Source organism: Petaurus breviceps, unplaced genomic scaffold (genome assembly GCF_028583685.1).
Source record: "Petaurus breviceps papuanus isolate PSGF00001 unplaced genomic scaffold, PetGlider_PUasm1.0 91133, whole genome shotgun sequence".
NCBI lineage: Eukaryota > Metazoa > Chordata > Mammalia > Diprotodontia > Petauridae > Petaurus > Petaurus breviceps.
In genome coordinates, this window is record NW_027187419.1 from 62,134,485 (window position 1) to 62,153,848 (window position 19,364).

At 43.1% G+C, this 19,364-nt stretch overlaps 1 protein-coding gene across 1 annotated transcript; it reads right to left on the reverse strand.

Annotated features, from left to right (window-relative positions):
- Window positions 1-12,972: 12,972 nt before the first annotated feature.
- On the reverse strand, window positions 12,973-18,931 carry CDX2 (caudal type homeobox 2). Its single transcript, XM_069080179.1, has 3 exons — window positions 18,418-18,931; window positions 14,160-14,305; window positions 12,973-13,209 (listed from the first exon to the last, which is right to left on the reverse strand). The coding sequence occupies exons 1-3, from the start codon at window positions 18,929-18,931 to the stop codon at window positions 12,973-12,975; spliced, it is 897 nt and encodes a 298-aa protein (XP_068936280.1).
- Window positions 18,932-19,364: the final 433 nt, after the last annotated feature.

Below are 19,364 nucleotides of genomic sequence, written 5' to 3' on the forward strand. Positions count from 1 at the left end.
AAATGAAATATGAGATACCTCATTTTAATAAGTATTGTTATTATGAATTTGACAGTCATCAACAAACACAAACATTCCCACAAAAAAGGACAAAAAGAGGATTACACAGGAAATCAAGAATATACCACATACACCTAGGGTTTAAAAAATATACATCACATTGAACATGGCAGTACCAACACTTTTCTTCTTGCTCTTATGAACTTCCTTTAGCTCTCTTTTGTTTATTTGTAAGTGTTTCATTGATTTTTTTCTCTTTTTTGCATCAGTTTTACTAATGTACCATATTGTTTTCCCCCAAATAAGAGCGCGCTTTGTGACAAATAAATAGAGTCAAGCAAAATAAATTGGTTTCACTGGTTGTCTCTGGAAATTTGTGTTTCATTCTGTATCTATTGTATAATTATTTCTTGACCAGGAGATGAGAAATGTTTCCTGCCGTTTTCTGGAGTTGGAATTATATATTGGATAGATCAATTCTTTGGTCTTTCAAAGATAATGTCTTTTACAATGTTGTAGTCCACATATAAGTTATTCTCTTGGTGTTTTTTTTTTTTTCACCATCCATCAGTTCATACAAGTCTTAGTAGGCTTCTCTGAATCTTTTTCTCATTTCTTGGGTACAATTATAGGCATTGTGCTTACATGATAAAATTTGTTTACTAATTATCCAACTGATATGCACCCATATTGTTTCCAGTTTTTTGATACAAAAGATTGGGGCTATATATCTTTTTGTACGTAGGTACCTGTAACGTAATGCCAAGCAAAGGCAACTTCCCAAGGTTCAGAATACCAGCATAGGTGCTCTCCATTTTATTCAGTGACAAATTAAGAACAGAGGGAATCAAAATATGACATCATTCAAAATACAGCATTTACCAAGTGTGATTCAATAATCTCCAAGTACTACCTGAGTTAATCAAGTACTACCCCACCCCAGGACATTACATTCATTTAATCAATTACAAAGTCCCTGTTCTAAATACTATTCCACCCCTAGGCTGTACCTTCATTTAGTCTATCACAAAGCCCCTCTTCTCAAATGGAGATTAGTTTCCAATCATAAGTAAAGTACATTCATTTGTTCAATCATAGAACACAAAAAGGTCAAAAATTCCCCACCCCTGGATCACAATTGAATCTACCCCAGAGTTACATCAAGTTTAAGCACAGCACTTAATACCCAAATGGAGGTCTTTTCTTCATCTTGACACGAGGCAAGTTCTCAGCGATCTTTGTTCCTGGGGAGACAAACCTTAGCAAGGCCACAAGATACATTGCCAGTCTCTTCATTAATTCATCCTCTGTCTGCAGAACAGTCCTAGGACCCCTGAAAACATTAGCAAAACCCTCTCCCAGGATTTCTGTAAACATATAACAAGAAAATCCTTCTTCAGGGCTTCTGAACCAACAGAAAGGTTCCAAGAATTCTGCAACAACAGCACTGTCCTTCACCAGTGGATAGTATTCACTCTCTGTCTGCAGAACCATTTCCCTAAAGAAATCAAAGACTAAGGGAAAGGGTACTGATTTCTTTAGGGAAATGGTGTAAACCTATTCATGGTATCAGTGGATCAAAAGGTTTGACTAGTTTAGTGACTTTGTGGGTATAATTCCAAATCAATTTTCATGATGCAGAGACCATCCTACTCTAATTTAGCTCAGTATACTTTAAGACAAAAAAATAACATACTTAAGATGTATAGGTATTGTGAGATTTTAAACAATTACTGGAATTTAGACCCTATCTAGAGCATCAAAGGATAGGTAACAATAAACATCTTTTTCTCCTGTTTTTTATTTTCATCATTTAGTTTTCAGCAGATCATTGTAAACTCTCAGTCTAGTTCATAGAATTATGTGTATTTCTAACACCTGGTAAAAGTCCTACTACCAACCCCCAAAAGTTATAGATCTTTTATCTTTCCTAAAATGGTTTGGGAAATATGTATCATCTGATTTTTGCAGAATCCAGATAACTAATCTTTCTCTTCTTTGCTCCCACAAACATTTGTATCACTACTGTTATTTTTCTTGTAAAATATTCCCAGGTTTCAGTCTGCATCCTTTACTTATTTTCATTTTCAGTGCTGTGAACATACCCTATCCTAGCTCTACCCAGGAAATTCCCAGTCATGGCAAAGGAATTGAGCTCTTATCCTTTACAAGTTTCTTTTTCTTTCCCCTCACAGATGACATAGATTATCACAATGTGGAATAACACTCTAAGTGTCATAACAGACTTGTAAGTGACTATAGTCCTAGATTTTAAATAGCCCCTAATCTGTTGCTTAGACACTTAATACTTGTCACTGATTCCACTAATCATCAATAAATTGAAATTATTTAAGTGCCCCACAATAAGAGATTGTATGTTTGCACAACAGTAGTGGTGGCTCCTGCATTGTTTCTCATTGTTTGCTTTGGTTGAGTTGGAAGAGAATTTATCAACTATCACTTGCATAAAACCTATTATTGTTATACTTCAGACACAAAGTGTTAAGATAGCAGACTGGTGATGCTGAAGGTTCTGAGATAACAAGTGAATAATTAGAAAAAAGCTTCTTTTCTAGGAGGGAAAACTAAGCCAAGGATTGAAAGCTTTAGCAGCAAGCCTATACCTCTCCCTTCCCATGCATAAAATGCCTAGATTTCCTCATTACCAAGAAATCATTGAAGAGATATGACCTATGTGAGAATAATCTTATTGCTAGAAAACTAGGGGTGACCTGAATTCTTTTTATTTATACTGATTATATGTGTGGTCATGTGGGTTGTCAGTGTAAAGTTTAGCAATCATTTCTCCACAGGGAAAGTTCAGTTTGTGTAATATAATGGAGTGAAATTTGAAGACAAGATTTATAAGGAAAGAATTTTACTGCAGAAAAAGCTGCAGCTAGTTAATATGGTCTTTATCCACTGCTGGTTAATGACAAAAATTGCACTTTGCAAAAAAGAACAACAGATTTACATCTGCTGCTTCCAGGAATATATGAATAAAAAGGTCACCTGTATTTCTTCCTCTGTAAACTAACCTATCACCTCTTGACCTAGAAGTCCAAGAAGAAAGCTAACCTGATGTCTGCAACTATCATAATAAGATCTGAACTTTATATCGTTATATTTTCTTTGTAGAAGCCTGAGATTCCTTTCCAGGCTTAATTTCAGTATCTACAAATCATCTATGGAAGATATTTGATATTCATGATTTATAGGGGAGTCATTAGAGTGGTTTTTCCCAAAAAACACAGCTAGCTAATGGATATGACCCAAAGCTCCTCTGCCCTCTCAATTATTTAACTCTTCTGATTTAAAAAGAAAGAGAGAGGGAGGCGGAGGAAGAGCAAGAAAAGGAAAAGGATGATAGATCATGCTCCCTGAGATTGAGAATTGTGGGATATAGAAGATTATACAGAATGAATGCCCATTAAAGAGAGTCATCCAAAAGCTAGCCAAAGCTAATCCAAATGATTTCCAAGAGGCTTGGACATATGTCCTTTCCTCCTTCCCTCCCATTAAACAAAGCAAAAGTTGTTTAACACAAGAAGTATTAACAGTATTTCTTACTAATACTAAGGAAAAGTCTTTGGGAGTTGAGGTAATGATTTGGGCCAAGTGGCCAGGGAGAATGAGCTTTTGGCATAGTTTAATGTGAGCCGTAAAGAGTCATTGCCCCAGGGGCAGCTAGGTGTCAGAAGTACTGGCCCTGGAACCAGGAGGACCTGAGTTCAAATATGCCCTCAGATACATAACACAAAAACTAGCTGTGTGACCTTGGACAAGTCACTTAACCCCAATTGCCTACCTGTCCCCTCCAAAAAGAAAAAAAGAAGAGTCATTGCCCCATCAGACTATTAGGATTGTTTCAAGTAAAATGTAGAAGACAAAGCAAGAATTTGGCATGTAGATCCCTTCAGAATGGAAGATCTTAAACAACAGTAACTATATATTGTGGTTAGAGACTTTTCCTCCTTTCCCTAATCAGACTTAGAGGTGGTAGATTGAGGGAAGTCTCTTTGACCGCCTATTCTTTTCTATTCCATTGGTATAGGCCAAGGGTGGGGAACCTGTGGCCTCAAGGCTACAGTCAAAGGGCCACACTTGAGGACCTAGAGGGCCACATGTGGCCTCAGGGATGAAGATTCCCCAACCCTGGTATAGGAGGTGGGGAGGAGGGGAAGGCAAGTAACATGTACATATGTAAACATATAAAGAATTTATAAGCAAAAATATGTAAAGAACACATGCAAAATAAATACAGAGTAGTTTGAGAAGGAAGTTCCCTAGCTACCATCAGTATCAAGAAAGGTCCCACATAGAAAATAATGCTTATGAGGAAAAATAACTCTAAAAGACTTTAATTCTCTTAACAATGCAATGATAAATCATGAGTACAGAGGATTAAAGGTGAAACACACTGTGCCATCCTGCCAGAGTTAAAATGAACCATGAGAAAGACACTTTTGACCAATGCAGGAGGTTTTGGGGGGCTTGATTATGGATATCTGTCATAAAGGGTTTTTTTTAATTGTTCAATAGGGGATAATGGAAGTGAGAGATAATAAAGGTTTTTGTTTTTTTTTTAAGTAAAAAGAAGGTGGTACTTGAACTGAGCTGTGAAGCAAGCTAGAAATTCTGAGAGGAGGAAGTAAAGAGTGCATTCTAGACATTGGGAATGGCCCATGCAAAGGCAAAGAGATGGGAAATGAAACGTCCTATGAAAATAACAGCAAGAAGGTCAATTTAGCTGGATCATAGAGTGCAGGAAAGGAAGTCATATTTAATGAAGCTTGGAGAAGTAAGTTGGTAGAGGGTAATGAAAAGCTTTAAATATCAAACAGGGGTGTTTCTATTTGATCCTTCAAGCAACAGGGAATCACTATAGTCTGTCAAGCAGGAGCAAGAAAAGGTCAGATCTATGTTTAAGGAAAATTACTTTGGTAGCCATTTAGAGGGTAGGTTGGAGTGGTTAGAGACTGGAGGCAAGGAGACCCTCATTAGGAGATCATTGCAATAGTTCTAGGAGAGAAGTATGAGGGTCTGAACTACTATGGTGACTGTATGAGTAGTAAGAGAGGTCAGATTTGAGAGGCATTGTAGAGGTAGAAGTGACAAGATTTGGCAACTAATTGGATGTGAGGGGTGAGAAAGAATGAGAAGGAAAAATCAGGGTTTCAAATTTAGGAACCTAGAAAGCCCTCTTGCCAGAAATAGAGCAATTAAAAAATGGGAAGGTTTACTGTAGGGATAGATAGTGGGTTGTTTTGAACACGTTGAGTTTGAGATGTTTATGGGATATCCAGGTTTAAATGTGTAAAAACCAGTTCTAATTTTAGTCAAGCAATCTATAGCTTTTCCATGAATTCAATATGCTCCCTCCCATTTCCACAACTTCAAGAAAGCAATTCCTCATGTTTGGAATGCACACCAGCCTCCCTCTGCCTCTTAGAGTTCCTTGATTGTTTCAAGGCATAGAGGCATCTCCTTGGCGAAGCCTTTCTTAATCTCTTTCAAGTGATTAGTGTTCTATTTATCTGAATATGTGTTACTCCCTCCCTAGAGTGGAAACTCTTCCAGGGCAGGGATTATCTCATTTTTGTCTTTAGCTCCAATTCTTAGCACAGTACCTTTAGCATATGAGGCCCTTAATAAAAGTGTGATGCCTGTTGGCAGAGTTGTGAACTGATCCAATCATTCTGGAGAGCAATTTGGAACCATGCCCAAAGAGTAATCAAACTGTTCATACCCTTTGGTCCAGCAATACCACTACTAGGTCTGTATCCCAAAGACATCATTAAAAAGGGAAAAGGACCTACACATACAAAAATATTTATAGCAGCTCTTTCTGTGGTGGCAAAGAATAGGAAATTGAGGGGATGTCTGGGGAATGGCTGATGAAGTTGTGGTATATGAATGTAATAGAATACTACCATGCTTATAAGAAATGATGAGCAGGCAGATTTCAGAAAAACCTAGAAAGACTGACTTACATGAACTGATGAAAAGTGAAGTGAACAGAACCAGGAGATCACTGTACACAGTAACAGCAACATTGTGCATTGATGGACTATATTTGACTTAGCTCTTGTCAGCAATACAATGACTCCAAAAGACAATTCCAAAAGGCTCATGATGGAAAATATTATCCATGTCCAGAAAAAGAGCTGATGGAATCTGAATGCAGATCAAATTATATTATTTTCACTTTCTGTATTTTTTGTTTTTCTCCCTTTTGTTCTGATTCTTCTTTCACAACATGACTAATATGGAAATGTTTTCCATTATTGCATATATATAATCTATATAAAATTGCTTACCATCTTAAGGAGGAAGAAGGAAGGGAGAAAATTTGGAACTCAAAATTTTATTTTAAAAAATATTTAAAATTGTCTTTACATGTAATTGAAAAAATGAAACACTATTTAAAAGAAAGGTGAATTGAATTGAATTGGATGTAGAGAGAGTCACAGGATTTTAGAGCTAGAGGAAATCCTCTATCTAGTTAGCTCCTCATTTACAGATAAGGAAACTGAGGTACAGAGAGGTGAATAACTTGTCCAAGATCATATAAGTAGCAAGTGGCAAACTCAGGTCTTATCATTTTAGGGCTCTCTGTGCTAATCATATCAGTAGTAATGAATACTATTTATGTAGCTCTGTAAAGTTTGCAAAGTGCTTTATCTGTTATTTCATTCAATCCTTAAAACAACCCCATGAGGTAGGTGCTATTATTATCCAGATTTTATAGATGATGAAACTGAGGCTCATAGTGACTTGTCCAGAGTCAGACAACTCCTCTGAAGCAGGATTTGAACTCCAGTCCTCCTTCCTCAAATTTCAGCAAACTATCCATTACATTATATTGTCCATGTCGAAAATGTTCTGTTTATTCATCTGCAAAATGGGATAATAATCCTTGTCTACCTCATCAGGTTATAGTGAGGATCAAATAAGATAATGTAATTCAATTTTTAAAACCATGTATTAAGCAACTATTGTGTGAATTTGTAACAGAAAGTGCATGGTGCTATAAAAATGATAGAATGCCTAGACCTTTTTGTAGATTTGTGTAGAATCCAAATTAAAGGAACAGAATTTAATATTATTATTAGATAGGATCTATTGATTTGTAGGTCGCCAGATATTTAATTTTTTTCACCCTCAGTTCCAGTGGAATATAAGCTCCTTGAGGGTAGGAACCATTCTGTTTCTGTCATTGTATGCCCTGTGGCTAGAAGTGGTAAGTGCTTAATGGACATTAGTTGAATCAAATTCATGAAGTAGTCTATCCAGGACTGGAAAGTTCTTTGATCTTTCTTCCAGGTGAAGAAAAAACCCATATCCATGAAATTAGGGATCCTTGAAATATTTTATTTTTTTTTTTAAAGCAATTGGAGTTAAGTAACACTCAAGGTTATTTCTGGGTGTGGTACTAAGTATCAGAGCCCTGATTCAATCCCAGGTCATCCAGACTCTGGGGCCGGTGCTCTTACTCACTGCGCCACCTGGCCGCCCCTATCCTTGAAATATTTTAAAATTTGCATAGCCTATATTACCTCATTTAATCCTCATAAGTGTTTTTCAGTTCTTTCAATTCTTCAAGACCTTATTTGGGGTTTTGGTTTCACATTTCCTTCTGGAGCTACAGATGAGGAACTGAAGCAAAAAGGGTTAAGTGACTTGCCCAGAGTCACACAGTCTGATTTTAACTCAGGAAGAGTCCTCCTTGATCCTTGTCCAGTACTATATTCACTAAGAAGTTTAACTGTCCAGAGACAAACATCTCCATTTTACAGATGAGGACAATAGGTTAAGTAGTCATAGTCACACCAGGGCATTCTAGACTAGAACCTGTATGTATCTTCTGCCTAATCTAAGCTCTTTCCACTACCTTGATAATATAAACAGCATGAAGTATAACTACAAAACCAAAGGACCAATGTCCTGATTTTGTGCTCCCCTCTCTGCCAATGTTACTTTCTCAGTGTGCTTTTGTACCTAACATTTACATTTCCTTTTCTTCGTGTTTAAAATTGTAATTGGTACTGTTTATGTTTCACAATATTATATTACTATTTGGAAAAAAATCAAGCTAGTGGGCCTGTACCATAAGGGGATCAAAGAAAAAGGAATGGAGCTTATACTATGACAAAAATAGTTATAGTAATTCTTTTCCTAGTAAAGAAATCCAGGAAACTAAAGGAGTATTCTATGGAGGAATGATCACAAAATTGTGCAAAAAACACAAAAAATACTGAAATGGATAGTTTCAGAGAAAACTGGGAAGACCTCCACAAACAAATGCAAAATGAAATGAGGAGAATAAAGACAATTTATATGACATTTTGTAGAGAAAAATGACTTTGAAAGATATTAGAATTATGACAAATGCAATGAAAAAGCACTAGACCAGAAGACAGAAGCTGAAATACGATACTCACATTCTGCCAGAGATGCAATGGGCTTAAAATGCAGAAATGAGACACATTTTTCATGACCACTGTGGGAATTTGATCAGTTAAGACAAATATTAGTTACAAGAATTTTCATTTTTTTCTTTTTCATTGTTTAATTGGGGAAGGTCGGTGGAAGAGGTAATAAAAGCATGTTAAGATGAATATTTTTAAAATTAAGAAGCATCTAAGTAAAATAACAAATATTAGATTTTAACATTCATGGAATGGAGAATTCTTATAGAGTGTAGGCAATCTGCTATTTATACCTGCAAGTAGCAGGCCTTGGAAAAACTACATCACATCTTTAGGCCTCAGACTGGCCTACACAGTATTTACATCCCCTTTTACCCCCGATTTCCCCATCCTGGTCCATAACTGTGATTTCACCCCGTAGTAGTGAAAAAAAAACCCGATGAGGCCCCTGGCCCACTCAAGCACACAGGTAACTATTCAGAAATTTGCAGCCTTAATACTTGCCTGGGGCACCAAAAGGTCAAGTGACTTGTCAAGGGTCACACAGCTGACACGTGTTAAGAAGTAGGACTTGAACCCACGACTTGCTAACTTTTTCAGGCTATAGACTATGCCACACTGCCTCGGTACCCAATTAAGACTGCGATTAATTTAAAAGATCGTTTTCATTTTTTAAAAGGTAAACATTTCCAAGCCGGCTTCACTTAAATATTCCACTTAGCAAATTCCTCTAATGGGGAAACTCTAGCCCTACTGAATTCGAAGACAAAACTTATGGAGAGACCCAAAGGTGACCCATTCTCCAGTGAAAAGACGTCGGTGAATCCCTGACACCGGGATAGGTGGAAGACTGGGGGAGGAGCTCAAAGCGTCCAAACCGCAGCCGGGGGCTTTTCCCAACATACTTTGAGATCGGAGAGCAGTCTTTAAGCTCCACACCTGGCGGGGCTGCGCATGTGCCCAAAGCCCGGACCTCTCCTTCCCACCACCCCCTCCCCTTCTCCCAAAGCGCGCTCCTCCTAGGAGGCCCCTAAAAAAAACTGAGCTGCTCCGCTTAGGAGTTGAAGGTGTGCGGGGATTGGGTGCGGGAGCGGAGGCGTTTCTAAAGTTGCGTCATTCCTTTGAAAAATAAACTTGACCGCTTCAAAGCTCTATCCTTTTTAAAGCAACCTCCAGGTGGCAGCTCCATTACTTGTTCCAGATCGCGACGGGTTCCGCTGCGTGCGGGTGGCCTCCCTCTATTGCCAGGCGGAGAGTTTATGGCCCCGTGTCGGAAACGTGGGGCAGTTTACCTTGCCCTGGGGGCCACAATTTCTTTGCATTTCCTGTGGCCTGGGAAATTTGCTGCCTGAGCTCAGCGGTAGCCAAGGATTTTTGCATTTCACAGAGCTTGGTCCCCGAGTTCTACTCCTCTGGGGTAACCTGGGGAGCCCAGGACGGGGGTAAAAGGGAAGAGGGAGGAGGTGGTACTAAGGAAGGGGAACTTGTAATCGCTTGCAGTGGGACAATGCCGACTTTTGAACCTCTAACCACTAAGCAAACAAACCTTGTGCTCTTGCTCCACTATCCAAACAGGATTTATTGACAGGCGTTTCACAGCAACGCATAGCAACGGCTCTGGCCAGAGCGGCAGCTAACTCCGTGGCCCTGCCCTGGGATCAACGGCGTGGGCGGGTCCCAGCCTGGGGAGGTCCTCACCACAGCCTGGCGCCCCAGGAACTGGCAGGTTGGGCTGTGTTGCCCGCTGACCTTGCGCTGCCAGCCCAGGAGAGCCAGACTGGGGGCTTTAGGCAGCGTCTTTGCTTTCAATAGTGCTTTCTTTCCTAACACACGTGGCCTAAGACCGGACCAGGCTAAGTAGCCTAATTAAAAAGTGGATACTTTTTTCCGAAAGAGTATTCCTTCAATATGTTTTTCATGAGTGCACATGTATATAACCTAGATCAAAATGCTTGCCCTCTCAGGGAAGGGGGAAGAGAATGTTGAATTTCGGATTTTTAAAGAGTATTTAAAATAGTTTTTACACGTAATTGGGAAAAAATCGCAAAGGGGAGTATTTCTTTACAATAAGCTCAACCAACGCTGCATCTAGACTGCTTAAAAAAAAAAAAAAACGCAACACAACCTCATTTTCAACAGAGGGGACCCAAGAAGCAACCATCTCCAGAACAAAGAGAACCGGTCTGAAGCGGCATGTCGTAATCTTGCATATCATAATGTTACCTAAGATCTAGAAGCGATTTTAGAGACCACTCAGTCCAACTACCTTATTTTACAGATGGGAAAACTGAGGCCGCAGAGAGGTTAAGTGATTTGCCTAGTGTCACACAGCTACTAAGAGTCTGTGACAGGATTAGAACCAAGGGCTATCTCATACCAAGTGCTGCATTCAATCCATACTACACCATAAACCCTCTTGGTTCCAGGAGCACACAGGCAACCTTTCCTTCGGAATTGGCAAAGGAACAAGAACTCCGTCGCTGGAACTGCTGCTACATTTCAAGCTTTCGATTTGTTTGCTTTTGTGTTTTTTCGAGTCTACTCCGCAAAAAAAAAAAAAAAAAAAAAGTGGGGGATCCCAACCGTTCCCTGGGTCTACGACAGATTGCAATCCAGGAGGCACACTGAGACCAAGAAAGGGTTTAGGTACACTTCCCCTCGGCCGACTAACCTCAGATACTCTAACCAGCCAGGCGCCCCCTCCCTCTGCCCCAGGGACTATCAGAATATGCAGCACACAAGATTGCAGATTAGGGGTTTGAAATTCATCCAGGCGGGAATGCGGTCCCCTGTCTCCTCGCCCTGGAGGATAAATGCTGGGTTGTTGCCACAGGCCGCCGCGAGCACCCTCTGCGGGTCCTTCACCCAAACCTGGCGCCTGTCTCAGTAAAGGACTCAACTTTCTCCAGTCGCGGAAGGGAGAGCCCAGAAAATGAATTGGAGTTAGGGAAGGTCTTTCCGATGCATACCTTTTAATTCATCGGAGAGAGGGAGGAAAGGAACATAAAAGGGACGAGATGGAAAAGAGGCAAAGTTTTAGAGGCTTGAAACTACCAGTAAGACTGGTGACGACGATTTGTGGGAAACTTTACGTTTTTAGCAGGATGAAGGTGAAAAATTTGCATTTCAGTCGATATTTTTCTTTCAGATAACTTGTTTGTGAGAAACCTGCTGGGAAGGGACACGGGTGGTGGCTGATAAAAGGACCTGCCGAATGGACTGGGAAGTTGGCTGTGCTTGAAGTCGGCCCAGGTTGGGTCTCTTTCCTCGGGCAGGGGTGGGTGGCCCAAGATAAATCCAAAGATCTGGGACAGAGCAGCTGATAATTCAAATGCATTTTGCCCCAAGACTCAGGGTTAGAAACAAATTCCGTGAGGAGTGAGGGGGAGGCTCTGCATGGCAGTGAGGGCACAAGATCGGCTCCCTAAAGCTGACCCTCCAGGAAAGTGTGAGGCCAGTCACCTAATCCCCCTGATTCTTCCAGCTTTAGCTCATGACTGGAGTGAAGATGTTTAATTTTTTTAAAAGATAACTCCAGATAAAATCTCAAGCAGATAAATAGGAGTCTGAAGTCTGGCAAGCTCATTTATCTCCCTTTTTTTTTCTTTTTTTAGAAAATATTCAAATGTGTTTCAGTGTTCTTTCCCTCTCTCCACCCCCCCCCATTTCCCCATTCCCTTCTACCAAATCACTTCTCTTCCCCCTCCTCAATCCAGAATAATTTTGGAATATCGTGGTAGGGCTCCCATGTGTGAAAGAGCAATAGCAACAAAGAAATCTCTAGGCCAGCCTCAAGTTTGTGAAAACGACAGGAAACCCAGGTTGGCTCTGGCATTTATGACACCAAACATTCATTCAGCCTGGAGAGGTTAGGGTGACAGGCTTTCTAAACAATGCCCAATTCTCCAGGCTGTGTTTTCTCCCAAGGTCTGGAGCCCAGAATACCTCCTGACCACTAACCATCCCCTCCCTGTTTTTCTTTAGGGAGACAATGAAGAGGAAGGAGACACGAATCACTTTGAGTTCAGCTGCCTCTAAGATACAGTTTTCTGCCTTTCTCTGCTCTGGCTTCTGAGTCTGAATCTTCTGACCCAGGACAAATGGGCCTCCTTGTCCTTGGAGGGAGTGAGAGAAGTCCTGAATGGCACCAAACACTTTCTGTCCACTGGATCTGCTCAGCTTCCTGTTGAGGGTGAAGCCTTTAGAATGTTGAAAGCTGAAGGTGCTAAGGAGCAGAGAGAAAAGGCCAAAAGCAAAGTCTATTCAGCTTTACCAACACCATGGAGTCCTGGTAGCCAGCATTTGCTTCCCCAGAATGGAAGGAGTCATCAAAAGTCAGATATCAGAGGCTAACTTCTATGGGATTCCCCAGCCCACTTTTTGTGGGTCCCTTTTTCACCTGGAAGGACAGACAGGTGAGTGTTACAATGGGGGATGGTACTGATTTCCAAATCAGGGCAGAAGTCAGTCCTCCCCAGTACTCCTTCCCACACCCAGCCTGGAACCACTCCAGTCTTGTGGCTGTCTCAGTAAGTGTGGGTCATTGTGTGATGGTGGGAGCCAACACTCCTCCAGCAGGCCCCAGAACTCCAGGGACAGACCCTGGTGCTGAGCCTTGCAGGGAGGCTACTGGACTTAGTGGCTCTGGGCCACTTCTCAAAGCACCAGGCTGGGGTTGTGATTGAGGTGGAGGTGGCTGCTGCTGCTGTTGCTGCTGCAATTTCTTCTTATTAATTTTTCTTTCCTTGGCTCTTCTGTTTTGAAACCAGATTTTAACCTGAAAAGGGCGGGGGGGGGGGAGAGAAAGGATAAATAAGGGCAATGTGAGAATGAGATGACCACAGCAGCTATCTCCCATGCACATCTCACAGTACCTAAAGTGAAGTAAGGTTCAGCAACACCAAATTTACCCTCAGAAGATTTTTCCATTCCCAACAGCTTCCTGGAAGTGCTTCTAAACCCAGTTGAGTCACAATTAGAAGGGCTCCTCCTCTTCTCCCAGACTCTCTTTCAAAATTTTCACCAGAATCAATTCAAAACTGGGAAAGGCATAAGGCTTGTGCCTACCAAAGGACCAAGCCAGGCTCTGGGTACATTTTAAAAGGCAATTTTAGGCCCTTCAAGGGAAAGGAAGCTACACACTACTCCCATCCTAGAGCTGGAAATCTTATGGAATATGGGTTTGAGATTCCAAATGTGACCTTTTTGTGACCAAATAAAGCCAACTTTCTGGTATTTGATTACACATAGAGATTTCATGTGTCTAAGCCTCAGTCTTTTACTAAACTGTAAGCATCTGAAGGGCAAGAGCTATGTCTTAAAATTCTTTGTAATTTTCTGTGTCAAACACAATGCTGAGTATATGGAGGTATGTATTGTATTCAATATACACATGTGATTATATGTACATAGACATATATGTATCACCCATATGTGTACAGTATGCTCTCAATAAATTCTGGGTTGAATTCCTAATGAAATTGACCACCTTTCTCTTCACATCCCCATTCATATATAAGAATATGTGATCAATACAAAAGAAAAGGAAGGTGGGGGTAGGGAGGGGTGGAGCAAGAAATACAAAGGCCAGAAGGAAACTTTGATCCTCTACCCTTTTCCCTCTTTCTAGTCCCACTTAGTTCATTGGGAACACCCAGAACTTGACTTTATTATCCTGCCTCGGTCTCAGAACTTCACCATCACTTCCCCTAGGACAAGGGTACCCACCTGTCTTTCAGATAATCCCAGAGTGGCAGCTAGCTCAGCTTTCCTTCGGATGGTGATATACCGGCTATAGTGAAATTCCTTCTCCAGCTCCAGCCGCTGGTGGTCGGTGTACACCACTCGGTATTTGTCTTTTGTCCTGGTTTTAACTGTAGAGGAAGAAGAAGTCAGGACAGGAAAACTAGGCCAGAGCCCATCAGTCAAAATATAATGACAAATCTCTTTAACCAGGAGGCCATTTCTCTTCCTCAACCGATGTGTGGGGCCATTTGGATAAGTCAGTTTAGCAGAATCTGACAAAGTGTCAGGAGAAGGCCTAAGGAGATCTAGTCCACAAGGGAGCTAAACCAATTCTCAAGGGGTGATTTTTTTAAATTAAAAAAGTGAAGTTAAACCAAAAGTATTCATATACAAAAGAAAAATAGTTCAACCCTCTCTGGCGGTGGGGGAGGAGGAAGAACAAAGGGAGATGTTTCTCTCCACCAAAACCCAGTAATGTCGAGATTTTCACTAAGAAAATAAAAACAGAAGGTAAACAAATTTTAGGAAATTTCACAATTAACCACTCCATTGTAGAATTCAGGAAAAGAGCTCCTTTGAGGTCCCGTGAAGCTGGGATTGTTAGGAGGTTCAGTCTCCGCTATCCAACCACTGGGGTTGGTTTTGCTTTTATTGAGGTTACCTACAAATTGTAGGCTAGGGGCGGCCAGGTGGCTCAGCGAGTAAGAGCACCGGCTCCAGTGTTGGGACGACCTGGAGATCGAATCCCGGGCTCAGACACTCAGCACCACACCCACAAATAACTGGCCATGTAACCTTGAGCAAGTTACTTAACCCCGATTGCTAAAAAAAATAAATAAATAAATAAATTGTAGGCTAGTGTACATAAAAGGAAAGAAAAAAATACCCTTAATGTGTCTTCCTCAAAGTTCCACCCTTAAAACCAGTCAGAAAATGTCCTAATGCTCTAATATTCAGTTTGACTTTCCAGAAACGAATAAATTCATAGGAATTAAAGCCTGGTGTCCAGATATAAGAACTCCCAATGGGTTGTTTTTACTCTAAGCAGACAGATTTTGGGCCCAGCTTATAGTCTCTACCCTCTTCTTTCTTTCTGCTGCAAACCCAGTTATCCCGAAAGGTGATCTGGGCTTATTGGCCTGAGTCAACATATTTAATCTCAGAATGATTGTTTTCTTTAAGGGCCATGACAAATAGAGAAGATGATGATACTGAAGTAGTTGTCCCAAACCAGTCCTCTCTCGATTTCTGCCTTATCCCCTTGTTAGATGTCATCTGTTCCACTTGCCCCACTTTCCAAAACTTTTCTCCCAGATCCGTTCCTGGAGGAACAGGTTCGGTAGCTCTAGCAGTCCAGTCCACGAGGAAGATCTAAGCGGTCCCCAGGATCTGCCCGTAGGTGTTTAATGGCCGGGAGGCTGACTTTGTTCAGGTAAAACCCTTTGCAAACCACAACAAAAGCGTCCTGGGAAGATACAGGATTGATCAGAGAGAGCTCCGCGGGCCGCAGAAAAGGGAACACCAGCACAAACAATGCAGAACAGGGCGATCTTATCAAAGAAAAGCCCTTTCTTTCAATGCCTTTTAATAACAACTGCATTCTGTTTGAATTACCACTACTGAACAAATGGCGGCGGGAGCTTTCATCCCCCACCCCCACCGTGCATATTAACATAAACACGGGTTTTGGAGGCTGCATGTGAATAGAGACTACACCATCCACCCGAAACCTTCAGAGAGCGGGAAAACGGGGCTCGGGAACCTCGAGAAACCGAAGACCTGGGAGCACACCCTTTTGCTTTGACAGCTAAAAGAACCAATTCCCTCCCTGGGAGCCTGTATGGTTGACTTTTCCGGGAACCAAGGGCTGTCCCCTTTAGAGACTGAGTTCCAGGTCAAGGCAAGCAGCGGCTGGCTTATGCAAACTGCAGTCAACTGGGGCCTCTTTTTTCTCCTCATTTCTCCCTATTCTCCCTTCTCTTCACAGAAAGCCCGTATTCACTACAGCCCCGAACTCCCTGAGAATCAGGGTGGTAAGATTAGGGGGAGGGGAGGTCGAGAGGGTGAGATGGACATGTCAGAATTCATTATTGACTGCGAAAAGTCACCACCCCTTTTCCGGACAGTAAAAGGGACAATGGCAGGACTGGGAAGGTGTATATCAAAGCAAAGCCGGCAACAAGCCCCCTCCCCCGCGCTTTGACAGATGAAGCTCCGCAGAAGAGTGGGCCACTGGACTTGCAGGCTAGGGGCTCCGGAGACATTAACATCACAAGGGAGGCAAGGCGCCGGGCGGCGTCCTTGCCACCTCAAGCGGGACATCACAGTATTCTCCAGTGACCCTGGGCAGTCCCAGCTCCCGCAGTTTCCCTTCTACACCACCTTTCCCCCTCCACCCCCACCCCCGTCCCCAGCCAATCTTCCCGGGACATACAAGGAGATGGCCTTCAACTCCTTAATCTCACGTCTCAGTCAAGTTTTGGCAAAGATCTCCTCACTTTTGGAATTCTAAAAAAGGTGGTCAAATAGGAGCCGTGGTGCTTCGGAACATAGAGGCAATTACTTTGGGCTCTGAGTCGCCCGCGTGCCCCCCAAAGGACTTACATTTCTCAACTAGTCTTTCCAATCTAGGCTTTCAGGGAAGTGTTTTGTTCGTTGAGGTATGCGTCCAATGACTCAGAAACCAATGCCCAGTGACGGCTACCAATGATTTATATGGCAGTAATTGGTTATAAAAATCTAAGTGGCTGACACTCCGATTATAGGTGAGAAGGGGAAGAGGAATGGACCTCAGAGGAAAATATTTAAGGAAAGGTCACTAAGCCTTCTTCCTACACTCTTATCCCGCTTCCCCTCCCAAATCCAATAAGCACGAACCCCCAAAGAACAAACTCTGGAGAAAGGAGTAATTGGCAATAGTTTCTTCTGCCCTGACACCACCCCACCTGAGGAATCCATCCCTCTCGCTTGCTGGAGAAGTGAAAGCCTCTTCACTCCAACCTCAGAGCTTCCCCTTCCCCCACCAGCACCTCAGAACAAAGGTTCAAAGAACAGGACAAGTAGAATCCTTCCCCCTCCTCCCCTTGCTCCTCTGGACCTTACCCGAGCCAGGGCGGGGCTCTCAGTCTGCAGCTACACAGCAGAGTCCCCCTACTTCCCTCACATACTGGAGACAACTCCTAGCCTTGAACCACATAGAGAAACAAGGCCCAGGATTCGCCACTCCGCCCCCGGTCCCAGCCATAGTACCAATCATTTCCACATTCCCAGAAACTCGAGGAGGAACTAAAATTCAATTTGGAAGCAGAGGTCCTGTGTTCAAATCCCAATTGTGCCATTTACTACTTATGTGATCTTGGACGAGTCACATAACCAACCTCTCTTGGTCCTAGTAACTGCAAGTGTAAAATGAGGCAGCTGGATTAGAAGGCTTTTAAGGTCGCTGCCAGCTTTAAATCAATGATTCTAAGACCATCCTGGTCCAGATGCCGCCTCTTTGCTTGCACAGTTTGAGCGGAAAAAGGCTGAAAAATACATCCTATGCCCGGACCTTGGGAGACCTCAGTGTTTTTCTTTTATGTTCTCAGTCTTTTATAAAAAGCTAGAAAACTAGAGAGAATTGTTTGAATTTGCAGATTTTCTTAGATTTAGGGTCATACTTCAAGAAAATATGGTGGTGGAGGGAAGGGGGGGCGGGAAGGATTAGGCGGCCAAGGAATCGAAAAAACAACACTTGGAAACAGACCTTGGCCACTTCTATACTTAGTACAGATATTCAGAGTTCACCAAGACTCTAGCTTTACCTGTAGACGCCTCTACGACTACTCCTGTTCTCCAAGTCTGGAGAGAGGGAGCCGAACACAGGACTACCGAATCAGAAAAAAAAAAGGGGTCATTTCCCTACTTATTAAAGAATAATTTAATATTATTATTTAATATTATTATAGGACTTTGGTCCCCGGATTTTCCCGACCCGTTCTCGGCATGCAACAAGTAAACACATCACCCCCTCCCGGTCCCGGGACTAGAAGACCCAGGATTTGTTTCCAGTTTCCATCTCTCCCCCAAGTCTTGGGGGTTTGAGATTCTACAGACACCCCGCCAGTGCTCCAGCCTTACAGGCTCCTGGAACTCTGTGGCGCACGCAATCGCCCCTGCAGCCGGACTTCCTGCGGGCTTTGCCCCACTCTCCACTTTCAGAGGTCCTGGTCCCCTAAGCCCCACGCAGCTTGCAGCTTACCCTGGCCGCCCAGGGAGGGCTGCGTCGGTTTCCGCATCCACTCACACAGGTTGCGCCGCTGGCCGCCAGGAGAGAGCTGTTCTGCGACTGCGGCCACGGGCGGCCCGGAGTTGAGTGTTTGCAGTAGCCCCGAGGCGCAGGAGGGTGCAGTGCCTGGATGGTGAGGGTGGTGGTGCGGGTGGTGATGTGAGTGGTAATCGGCCGGGCTGCTGTATCCCATAGCTGCGGCAGGGGAACCCCCATTGAGACCGTGCGCCACTGAATTGGCCGTAGCGGTGGCTCCCGGCGCATAGCCATTCCAGTCCTCCCGGAGAGGAGCGCCGTAAGGAGAGGGCCAAGAGGGGCCGGGGGATTGGGCGCTGTCCAAGTTCGCAGCCGCCACGTGGTAACCGCCGTAGTCCGGGTACTGCGGGGGGCTGACGAAGTTCTGCGGCGCCAAATTGAGCCCGCCGGAATGGCGCACCGAGCTGGGGTACATGCTCATGTCCTTATCCAATAGGTAGCTCACGTACATGGTGGCAGGAACTCCAGAGCAGATCTCACCATGCTGCCTGGGTGGGGATGCTGGAGGTTGGGAGTGGGGAGGGAAGGGAAGGGGAAAGGGAGTGGGGAAGGGAAAGGGTGGAGTAGGGGGGGGTGGTTGGTAGTGCCTGAGCCACGCTCAGCTCCTCCTTGAGTTTCTCCCCTGCGAAGTAGGAGAAACTTCGTTGCCGAGGCAGAGAAGTTGCTGCGACTAACAAGTTGAGTTCCCGGGCAGAAGCACTTACGTGATTAACGAGTGTTTACAAGACTCTATTAGTAATGGCACAGACACCAATGGCAGGAGACGTCGAGGCGCAGGGCGCATATAGCATTCTACCCCCCTAAACAAAATTTGCATTTGAAAAGATAAGGAGGGAGCTAGGGAGAGGGCAGCGACCAGATCACAGCTAAATATTCAAACCTTT